This window comes from Ranitomeya imitator, chromosome 6 (assembly GCF_032444005.1).
Source record: "Ranitomeya imitator isolate aRanImi1 chromosome 6, aRanImi1.pri, whole genome shotgun sequence".
Classification (NCBI taxonomy): Eukaryota; Metazoa; Chordata; class Amphibia; order Anura; family Dendrobatidae; genus Ranitomeya; species Ranitomeya imitator.
Genome location: NC_091287.1, coordinates 113761669 through 113774036, shown reverse-complemented (window position 1 = coordinate 113774036; position 12368 = coordinate 113761669). Strand labels below are relative to the sequence as shown.

Here is a 12368-nt window from a genome sequence, read left to right as displayed (position 1 = left end):
GATCCTGGTCTGGGGATAATGCCTCAAAAACCAAATTATGTTCTATTCCTTTCTCGGGGGCAAGAGTTTTCGGGCCTTCTCTAGATACCATCCTAGAGTCAGCCTCTGATAAGAAGAAAGGTTTTCCAGAGGACAAACCAAAAAAGGGCCAGTCCTTTCGGAGAGGTTTTCCCTTCAGGAGACAGTCCGATTACAGAGGAGGTAGATCCAACAGAGGATTCAGTAGAGGTTCCCGTAACCAGGGCAATAGAAGCAGGAGTTTCTTCTTTAGCCCACCTTCAAAACCTAAGACACAATGACGCCACACTTCTAGGCGGAAGGCTCCGCCACTTTGCGGAGAATTGGGCCCGAGTCACCCAGAATCAATGGGTTCTTCGGACCGTGTCAGAAGGTTACAGCATCGAGCTTTCCTCTCCTCCTCCGGACAGATACATCGTACCTACGATGGTCTTGCAAAACTCTCCCATGATGTTAGACCTAGAGGACATGCTTTCCTCAGGGGTCATAATCCCAGTACCATCTCTAGATGTAGGTCGGGGTCACTACTCTTCCCTATTTTCTATAATGAAGCCCTCCGGCGACTCGCGCACAATAATAAACTTGAAACCTCTAAATGCCTGGGTCAGGTACAAGAGGTTTCGCATGGAGTCCATTCGCTCTGCAATCCTCTTAATAGATCAGGACGCTGTGATGTGCACTCTCGACCTCAAGAGTGCCTATTATCAGGTCCCTGTTCACCCATCATCTCAGAAACTTCTGAGGTTTGCGGTGGCGCTGCCGTCCGGGACCTGTCACTACCAGTTCCAATGTCTTCCGTTTGGACTTGCCTCGGCACCTCGGGTGTTTACAAAGCTGGTGTCAGAAATTGTCGCTTTCCTGAGAAACCAGGGGATCAAGATAGTTCCATATCTAGACGATTTTCTCCTGATCGCAAGTACACCAGAGATTCTGTCAGATCACAGGACCCGAACGGTGTCACTGATGGAGCGATTAGGATGGATCATAAACTGGCAGAAATCCAACCTGAATCCGGAGTGCAAAAAGACCTTCCTGGGAGTATGTCTGGATTCGAGAAACAGGATATCCCGGCTACCCGAGAACAACTTGGAGGCGATCCAGATACAGATCAGGCGTCTATTAGAACGCAGAGCATCAATAAGAACGGCCATGAAGGTACTAGGTCTGATGACGGCCTGCATACCGTGTGTAAGATGGGCTCAGTTCCATTCAAGACCTCTGCAGAGGTTAATCCTTTCCAAGTGGGACCGTCGTCGGTCTTCTCTGGACAGTTCTTTAAGGCTGACGTATCCAGTACAAAGATCTCTACTCTGGTGGAATCAACCAGAGAAGCTAAGAGTCGGGGTGTTATGGTCTACCAGTCCCTGTGTAGTGGTAACTACAGACGCCAGTGCCTGGGGCTGGGGAGCCCACCTGAAGGGCAGGATCCTACAAGGGAGGTGGCCAGCAGACGTCGTTCACAACTCCTCCAACTTCAAAGAGTTGTATGCTGTCTGGGAGGCGTTAAGAAGGAACCAACACACCCTCAGAAATTGTCATGTCAGGATACTATCCGACAACGTTACAACGGTGTCGTTCCTGAAGCATCAGGGAGGCTCAAGACACTATCCGCTTCAAGAGCTGGCGGGAAGAATATTCCGCTGGGCAGAAGATTCGGTCCTATCCATCTCGGCAGTCCACTTAGAAGGCTCGCAAAACACCATAGCGGATTATCTGAGCAGGAGACGGGTGTTTGCAACAGAGTGGGAACTCAGTCAGGAGGTCTTCCAGGATCTTTGTCTTCACTGGGGAACTCCCAGTATAGACCTATTTGCAAACAGGAGAAACTCAAAGGTCTCAAAATTCTTCTCGCTGAACCCTCAAGATCTCCCAGAAGGGATAGATGCTCTGAGCCAGGAGTGGACAGAACCTCTCTCTTATGCACTCCCGCCTCTAGCTCTGATTCCAGCCGTTCTCAGGAAAATCAAGGAGGATCAGGCTCGAGTCATATTGATTATACCGTTTTGGCCGAGAAGGAGCTGGTTCTCTCTCTTGCTGGATCTGGCAGTAGAGCTTCCTCTCAGAGCAGATGTAATCCATCAGGGTCCGGTGTACCACCCAAGTCCAGAGAATCTCCATCTCTCTGCATGGATCCTGAAAGGAACATCCTGAAGGCTAGAGGGCTATCAGATCAGGTGATCTCTACTAAAAAATCCAGCAGAAAGCCAGTCACATCGGCAATTTACCTGAAGATCTGGAGACGTTTCTGTCTGGAGGGTGGCAGGTCTGAGGTTACTGCAGGCGCTCCCGACTTACCCGGAATTTTAGACTTCCTGCAGGCTGGGTTTGACAAAGGTCTCAAACCAAGCTCTCTGAAAGTGCAGGTCTCGGCACTTAGCTCTTTTCTTTGCTACCCCCTAGCATCTCACCCGTGGATAGTTAGGTTTATCAGAGCCACCCAGAGGTTGCGCCCTACCATTAGACAAATCTCGCCATCCTGGGACCTAAATCTGGTCCTCAGATTCCTCTGTAAAGATGTTTACGCCCCGGCCGATAATATGCCCATTTCAGTACTCACTCGTAAAACAGCATTCTTAGTGGCAATTACTACGGCTAAGAGAGTGGGGGAAATCCAGGCCCTATGTACTAGGGACCCTTACCTTCAGATTAGAGAAGATAGTCTAGTCCTTAGATTGGATCCCTCCTTTATTCCAAAGGTGGGGTCAGTAAAAAACAGAAATCAGGAGATCGTGTTACCATCCTTCTGTAATAATCCGGCTAATGAGAAAGAAAGAGCCCTTCATTCCCTCGACGTCAGACAGGCGGTTCTAGACTACTTAGCAGCCACCAACTCGTGGCGTATTGACCCGAATTTGTTTATTTTGTTTGGAGGGAAGAATAAGGGAAAGAAGGCTTCTAAAGCTTCTATTGCTCGTTGGATCACTTCGGTGATCTCTGAGGCTTACCAGTCTGAAGGGCTTCCTTCTCCAAGGGGTCTTCACGCACATTCTACTCGAGGGATAGCTACTTCGTGGGCTGAGAGAGCAGGTGCATCTCTTGAGCAGATCTGTAAGGCAGCCACTTGGGCTAGTGCTAATACATTTTGTAGACACTATAAACTTGATGTTTTGTCTGGTCAACATACGGCATTTGGGAGAAGGGTTCTCCAGGCGGTAATCCCACCCTAAGGAGGTGCTTTGGTACTCTCCAGGGTGCTGTCAGGAGGGACGTCCTGGAAAATGGGTATTAAGCTTACCGTTAATTATGTTTCCAGGAGTCCATACTGACAGCACTGGTAGTTCCCTCCCTGTAGTACTGAGATCCTCTATGTAAGACGCCTGACATAAGATGTATTATGTTCTGGTATAAAATGTATTGCATGTTATATTTGACATATGAGTAAATATGTTTATGACAAATTAATGTATATATTGTTTCTATTAAAAAGTCTTTTCTGCATGTCCATGAGGTGGTTCTTGTTACAACACTGAGGATTGGGGGTGGGACATGCCCTTTTGAACTCTCGTGTGTTTCCTGTCCCAGCAAAGGGGGAGGAGGACGTCCTCCAGGGTGCTGTCAGTATGGACTCCTGGAAACATAATTAACGGTAAGCTTAATACCTATAATATATATATATATACACACACACACACACACACACACACACACACACACACATATATACATACATATCCACACTGTATTTTCTGGCGTATAAGACTACTTTTTAACCCTTGAATATCTTCTCAAAAGTTGGGTATCGACTTATACGCCAGGTGTCGTCTTATAGGGCAGGTGCGGAGTAATCTGCGGTCGCCGCATATTGTGGGGAGAGCGATCCCAATGATCAGGTGAGGGGGCACCTCACCGGGAAGGTGTAAGTGAAGCAGAGGCAGAGAAGGAGATAATAGGATACAAGGGTGAGCCAGATTAGTGAAAGAGGAGTGTTTTTCTAGGCACAGCACCGCTCTCTCTCTTTTTTTGCATAACCCTGGCATCCCAGACGCTGACAGTTTGCTTCACTTACACCTTCCTGGTGAGGCGCTCCCTCACCTCATCATCGGGACAACTCCCCCCCCACTATATACTTCGACCGCAGATTGCTCCGCACCCACCCTATAAGACGACACCCGGCATATAAGACAACCCCCGACTTTTGAGAAGATTTTATATATTAACGCCGGAAAATACGGTACATACACGTATATATATATATATATATATATATATATATATATATATATATATATATATATATATATATAATATCTGAAGAGCTCGGCGTTGCCTGGGCATAGTAAATATCTGTGGTTAGTTATAGCACCTCACTTCTCTTATTTTCCCATCACGCCTCTTATTTTCCCCCTCACTGCTCTCATTCCCCCCTAACACTTGTCATTTCGACCTCACTTCTGTCATTTTCCGATCACTCCACTATTTTCCCTCACTTCTCTCATTTTGCACTCACACCTTTTCATTTTCACCTCACACCCCTCATTTTCACCTCACGCCTCTCATTTTCCCCTCAGTATATACATGTTTGTAATCTCCCTTATATATAGTATACACCTGTATGTCAACTCCTGTATATAGTATATACCTGTATGTCATCTCCCCTGTATATAGTATATACCTGCTGTATGTCATCTCCTCCTGTATATAGTATATACCTGTATGTCATCTCTTTTGTATATACTATATACCTGTATGTCATCTCCCCTGTATATAGTATATACCTGCTGTATGTCATCTCCTCCTCTATATACCTATGTGTCATCTCCTCTTTTATATAGTATATACCTGTCATCTCCTCCTGTACATAGTATGTAACTGTATGTCATCTCCTCCTGTATATATCTGTGTCATCTCCTCCTGTATATAGTATATACGTGTTTCATCTCCCTTGTATATAGTATATACCTGTCATCCCCTCCTGTATATAGTATATACCTGTGTCATCTCCTCCTGTATATAGTATATACCTGTCATCTCCCCTGTATATAGTATATACCTGTCATCTCCCCTGTATATAGTATATGTGTTCAACTCCTCCTGTATATAGTATATACCTGTATGTCATCTCCTCCTGTATATAGTGTATACCTGTGTGTCATCTCCCTTGTATATAGTATATACCCTGTGTCATCTCCTCCTGTATTAGACCTCGTTCACACGTTATTTGCTCAGTATTTTCACCTCAGTATTTGTAAGCTAAATTGGCAGCCTAATAACTCTCCAGCCAACAGGAAGCCCTCCCCCCTGGCAGTATATATTAGCTCATGCATACACATAATAGACAGGTCATGTGACTGACAGCTGCCGTATTTCCTATATGGTACAGTTGTTGCTCTTGTAGTTTGTCTGCTTATTAATCAGATTTTTATTTTTGAAGGATAATACCAGATTTGTGTGTGTTTTAGGGCGAGTTTCATGTGTCAAGTTGTGTGTGTTGAGTTGCGTGTGACGACATACATGTAGCGACTTTTGTGAGATGAGTTTTGTGTGGCGACATGCGTGTAGCAATTTTTTGTGTCGAGTTGCATGTGACAGGTTAGTGTAGCAAGTTTTGTGCAGCAAGTTTTGCGCCTGTCGACTTTTATGTGTGGTGCGTTTTGAGTATGTGCAAGTTTTGTGTTAAGGTACCTTCACACTGAGCAACTTTGCAACGAGAACGACAACGATCTGTGACGTTGCAGCGTCCTGGATAGCGATCTCGTTGTGTTTGACACGCAGCAGCGATCAGGATCCTGCTGTGACATCGCTGGTCGTAGCTGAATGTCCAGAACTTTATTTGGTCGTCAGGTCGGCGTGATTCGTCATTTTTTACAGCAAAAGCAACGATGCCTGCAATGTTTTTTCACAGAGCTAACAACCAGCGAGAACGATAAGTACGTTACTGGATCGCTCCTGCATCGTTCTGGAGTTGCTGTGTTTGACATCTCTACAGCGACCTAACAGCCACGCTCCAGCGATCTAGTTTAGGTCAGATCGTTGTCTATATCGCTGGAGCGTCGCTAAATGTGACGGTACCTTGAGGCAACTTTTGCATGTGTTGCAACTTTTGTGCATGTGGCAATTTTTCCGCGTGTGCATGTTTTGCGTGTGGCGAGTTTTCCATGAGGTGAGTTTTGCAGGTGTGGCGAGTTTTGCGTGAGCCTAGTTTTGCATGTGGCGAGTTTTGCGCGTGGCGAGTTTTGAGCGGAGACTTTTGTGTTTCGACTTTTATGTGGCGAGGTTGGCGTATGTGTGGTGAAATGTGTGCTGAGGGCGGTATATGTGTTCAAGCACGTGGTAGTTTGTGGCGCATTTTGTGTGTGTGTTCTTATCCCCGTGTGTGGTAAGTATTCCATGTCGGGGCCCCACCTTAGCAACTGTACGGTATATACTCTTTGGCGCCATCGCTCTCACTCTTTAAGTCCCCCTTGTTCACATCTGGCGGCTGTTTGCGTTCAACACTTTTCCTTTCACTTTTTCCCCATTATGTAGATAGGGGCAAAATTGTTTGGTGAATTGGAACGCGCGGGGTTAAAACTTTTGTCTGCCCACACTTGAGTTTGCATGCATATGTTCTGCTCTGAGTAGGAACGGTGTGCATGATAACTGAGGATGGTATATGCATCCTGGCAGGTATGGGGCAGGTAGGATGTAATCAGCAACACTTATCTCCCATTAATGAGTGGCCTCAGACAACCCTTTTAAGTCTCTGTTCACATATCACATTCAGTCTCTATTGGTGGGTCTGTTACTTGGGACTTCAGAAAGACCAGAATACATTGCTGTTCTTGCCATCAAAAGAGCAGAAGCCTTGAGAACCCCATTGTAAAGGGGGAGTCACACATAACGATATCGTTAACGATATCGTTGCAACGTCACGCTTCTGGTGACGTAGCAACGATCCCGCTAACGATCTCGTTATGTGTGACAGCGACCAACGATCAGGCCCCTGCTGGGAGATCGTTGGTCGTTGGGGAATGATCAAGACCATTTTTTGGTCGCTGATCACCCACTGTCATCGCTGGATCGGCGTATGTGACGCCGATCCAGCGATGTGTTCACTTGTAACCAGGGTAAATATCGGGTTACTAAGCGCAGGACCGCGCTTAGTAACCCGATATTTACCTGGTTACCATTGTAAAAGTTTAAAAAAAAAAACAGTACATACTCACATTCTGATGTCTGTCATGTCCCCCGGCGTCCACAGGGTTAAAACTGCTTTCGGCAGGAGCGCTGCTAATGTGTCAGCGCCGGCCGTAAAGCAGAGCACAGCGGTGACGTCACCGCTGTTACTGCTGGCGCTGACAGTCAGTGCAGGGAAGCTCTCGGCAGCAGCGCGTGCATTAGCAGCGCTCTTGCCGAAAGCAGTTTTAACCCTGTGGACGCCGGCGGGGGACGTGACAGACATCAGAATGTGAGTATGTAGTGTTTTGTTTTTTTTTTTTTTTTGTTTTTTACTTTTATAATGGTAACCAGGGTAAATATCGGGTTACTAAGTGCGGCCCTGTACTTAGTAACTCGATGTTTACCCTGGTTACCCGGGTGCTGTAGGGGGACTTCGGCATCGTTGAAGACAGTTTCAACGATGCCGAAGTCTTTGCCCTGATCGTTGGTCGCTGGAGAGGGCTGTCTGTGTGACAGCTCACCAGCGACCACATAACGACTTACCAACGATTACGGCCAGGTCGTATCGCTGGTCGTGATCGTTGGTAAGTCGTTTAGTGTGACTAAAACTTAAGTCGTCATTTAGATTCCTCCCAGGCTGCTGATGTGAGCCTTACACTCTTCTATTCTTCCTCTCGTATTTGACTTGTAGTGCTTTTGCACACCCTGTAATGTTGAGATAATTTGTCCTTTTTGCAGCTTCTCGTGGCCCAGTGCAGTGCGAAGAGGACCTCGAAAGGACCTTCAATAGACTGCAGATAACAGCTGGTGGAGTGACTTACCAAAAGGTGGCACCAACTAAAGTCCAGATGCTTCACACTGCTGCCTCCGCACCACAGCTACCTGATGGCACATTCGGTACATTATCTGAAAAGTCCAAGGGTACACAATGTACAATTGAGAGGCCTAATCCAGTTGATGGACAAGACTGCGAGGAGACTGATTCGTACCAAAAGTCATGTTCTGAAGAAAATTCCTGGGTTATACCAAGCCCCCCAAAGCCCAGCGAGAAGCTGTTTTGGGAGACAAAAAACGACGCTTTATCAATCAACCCGGGACAGTATTGTAGTCCAAGTTTTACCTTTGACAGTTAAGACACTGATCCTGCTATACTAGTGTGCAATCTAATGATCCTCCAAAGTCTCTTGCACACCTAGGTAATTTATGCAATTAGTGGATAGATAGTAATTTTTAATGGGCACCTTAAACATGGATTTTTGCGTGCACCTCATGATTTTCCATTTTCTTTTGGATGCAATCATAATAGGACTTAATCAGAACCAATGCAATGGTTCTCAAAGGGGAACTGAACTGCGAAACTAACCTCAATCAGATGGATTTGCATTGTACGTGTCAGGAATATAATAAAGGTGTAGTATTGGTGAGTTCCAAAAAAAGAATACCTAGTAATCTATGGCCACTAGCCGTAGTCCTCACCACCGCCCCTTACCTGCCAGCCTCTGCGGCTCTTCCTTTTTACTACCCAGCTTGGTGAGATGTCACGTGAATCTTTCTGAATCGATAACCTCAAACCAGGCTGGCTAATCAAAAGCAGAATCGGAGATGCTGATCGCTTCTGTGGCTATTGGACAGGGTCCCACGAGTTGGTTCACACCATCTCGAATAGTCAGTCAATATCTAAATCCTCCAAAATGTCCTCAAAATGAAGAAATGGAGCAAGTCCATAAATATATATAGCCGACCCACCCTTCTAATCCTAGTCACTGGTGAATCAAATTTGCTGTCACTTTTTATCACATAATGGTGTCTTTTGGGGGAAAGGAAGGTGGCAGGTGGGAGTTCTTCATAGTTACAACTTTAGTGTAAGCCAGCACGAATGGAAAGATTAAGACAAGATGCTAACACCAATAGTAACCTTTACTTAGTCTGCTCCTGTACTCTTCTGATAATGTATCATTATGACCTGAAAAAAACATGTCTTTTTGCATATTAATACTTAAAATAATGAACTGCTAAGCTTGTCACATATCCATCGCCTGCTGTGACAGAACTGTACATCATAGGCAGATCTGATCTATTGCTGTATCAGTAATATTTTCAGATGACATCTATATATATAATTGTCTAAGGGTTTTTCCGTCTGTCTGTCTGTCTGTCCTGGAAATCCCGGCTCTCTGATTGGTCGAGGCCGCCAGGCCTCGACCAATCAGAGACCCGCACAGCAACGATGATGTCATAAAGGACGTAGACATCCCGCGTCTCTGATTGGTCGAGGCCGCCAGGCCTCGACCAATCAGCAACGGGCACAGCGACGATGATGTCATAAAGGACGTAGAAATCCCACGTTTCTGATTCAGCGACGGGCACAGTATCGACGTAGATGTCATAATGGTTGCCATGGCGACGATGATGTCATAAAGGTTGCCTCGACCAATCAGCGACGGGCAAAATCTGCCGCGAATTCTGGAATCATCATTGTCCATATACTACGGGGACATGCATATTCTAGAATACCCGATGCGTTAGAATCGGGCCACAATCTAGTGTATAATATTTGGCATTACTTTCTTACATTATCGTGTTTGTTTTTGTTACAAGGTTGAAGAAATATTAGTTTAAGTTAAGAAATATAATTGTCCTCATTGTTTTAGTTTGCAGCGCTTTCTACGTGATCCTGAAAGTCAGTCTTGTATAAAACCTGCATTGAAAAAAGGGCTATGGGTTCCATTTTTTGGAAAGGGGACAGGACATAGTGAACACTTGTCCTACTATAGACAGAACACACCAGGGAGGCTTCTGTGCAGCCAGTTGTCTAAGGACACGTTCACACGTTCAGTATTTGGTCAGTATTTTACATCAGTATTTTTTAAGCCAACACCAGAAGTGGAGCACTCTGAGAAAAAGTATAATAGAAACATATGCACCACCTCTGTATTTATCACCCACTCCTAGTTTCGGCTTACAAATACTGATAGGCCACATTCACACGTTCCATATTTTCTAACGGCTACATACATACAGTCAGTCAGGAGGAGGCTGATCCGCTGAGACACAGGACATTAAGGAGTAAGAGAGGGAACACGCGGCTGAGCTGCTTGAAACACTCAGATAAGTTTTATATGTATATAATATATTATATTTCTAGCATTTGATTGTAAATGAGACTAAATAGAATCTTGGAAAAGGAGGTGATCATAGGTGGTATTGCTGGGATCCTAATTCTTTTTGTGTTTTCTATGTTACTTTAAACTTTAGGTTCACTTTTTAAAACTTTGATTTTACTAAATAAAAATGACCTTTAGTTTTCCTAACGTTTCGTGAATCCTCTCTTGTTCAGGGCAGTACAGAATTAGTCTCTAGCCTAGAGGAGGTAGATTTCTTAGAAGCATCCAAATGCTGAGCCGTCCTTTCTATGGCTGCAGAAATCTCTAGCTTTACAACATATTTGACTAGTATTGTGTTTATTATAAAGTTTATATTGGGGTTGTGAAATATGAACAAAAAAAAATCTCCTTTTTAGTATAGACTCCCACTATAGTTTGTGAGTCCTTGGCAATATCTGTGGTCTCTCTGGTATGATGAGGTCCCAGTAAAAAGTTTGAAGATCCCTGGCCTAGACCATCTCGAAGGGGAGCTGGTTCCACCTTCTCTATGACGGTATTGTTGATGCGTAGTCTACACCCCGCTTCACTATAACTGTGGTCTAATTGTGTGATGTGGATCTCCCCCCTATAATGGCAAATTGCACTGCTGATAAGTGGTCCAAACTACAAGAGAAGTATGCAGTTGAGCAGGTTTGTTTTTTTTCTACTCTAACAAGAAGGGGATGCTAACTCGACTAAATGGATTGTCTATAGGTTTGCAAACTGTTTTATATGTCCTTTTTAAACTGAACCTACATTTTAAATGGGTATTTTGCAAATTAAACGTTATTATTAGTGATGAGCGAATATACTCGTTACTCGAGATTTCCCGAGCACGTATTTTTTAGTGCTCGGAGATTGTTTTCATCGCCGCAGCTGAATGATTTACATCTGTTAACCAGCATAAGTACATGTGGGAGTTGCCTGGTTGTGGAATCCCCACATGTAATCAAGCTGGCTAAGAGCTATAAATCATTCAGCTGAGGTGAGGAAAACTAAATCTCCGAGCAGTAAAAAAATACTCAGAGGTCACCTGAGTGTGCTCAGGAAATCTCGAGTAACAGGTATACTCGCTCATCACTAGTTATTATCGTATAATCAAATGTTATACAGCTGTACTTTAGGCTTGATTCAAAAATCATTACACAAATTGCTATTTTGGTGGGTTTAGCTTGGCTCTCTAGGCTGTAGGGTGCGTGGTAGAAGACAGCCCAACAAATTCATCAGAATTGATGCCGCAAGTGTAGTGTAAATTAGGACAGGAGTTACAGTTCGTGACTATGTAGAAATCGCAGGTACCTGGGCTGTCATCACGGACAGGAGGCAGATCAAGAGTTTTATTAACAACAAATATACTCCATGCAGGGAGTAGAGGTTACGGGAAGGGAGTGGGGCAGAACTGGGAATGTGACAGGGTAGGTAAAGGATGAAGGATAGCTCACTAAATGAAGATAAGAACTGATCAGTCTGTAGTCTTCCTGTGTGCGGCGTCTCAGGGTTCTAACGGTGGCACTGACGACGTCTGTGAGGAGAGGATAACGTTCCCATGCTCACGTATGTATAGCACGGTACTGAGTCCAATGTGTGAACCCGCCGGAGCAGCTCTGCGGCGTGTGCAGGTATATCGCCCAGAAGCTCTAAAGCTATAACCCCGGAGAAACCAGGTCACGTGTGTCTGGGCCGCTATTAACTAGCACAGTCAGGTGTAGCTGATTGTCATGCTCCCGGTCTCTTTCAAGCAGCGCGTGCATGGTACTCACTATCCTGGAGCATCTGACACCTGACTTTATGGCGGTCACTGGGCACACACTGTACATCTCCTTTCCTCTTGTCGCCACTGTTGGCGTCGGATGATGGCGGTCCCTGGTCTGCGTGGTGTAGGCGCTCCCCGGCCAGAGCACTCACCTCGGTGGCTGATGTTACACCCAGCTTAGGTCTGCTCTGTGCGGCTCTCCTCTGTGCAGCAGTCTCGCTCTCCTGTCTGCTGCAGTACGCCTGGCCCTATTTTCCGCTGTGGCCTCTCTACAGGCTTTGGGGCCTGTCAGGAGGGACGGGCGCAGTGCTCCTCTCGCTGCACGCTGCTCTGCACTGGCAAAAAAAGCCCCCTGC

General features: G+C 45.4%; 1 protein-coding gene across 2 annotated transcripts in view; it reads left to right on the top strand.

The window, feature by feature from the left end:
• The window catches only part of AZI2 (5-azacytidine induced 2), a 52793-nt gene extending 42366 nt beyond the window's left edge, over window positions 1–10427 (top strand). For both annotated transcript variants that reach the window (XM_069730014.1, XM_069730015.1), the window contains exon 8: window positions 7855–10427. In XM_069730014.1, coding sequence (XP_069586115.1) covers window positions 7855–8249 — 395 coding nt within the window. In that variant the 3' untranslated portion in view covers window positions 8250–10427. The remainder of the gene's footprint in view (window positions 1–7854) is intronic.
• Window positions 10428–12368: the final 1941 nt, after the last annotated feature.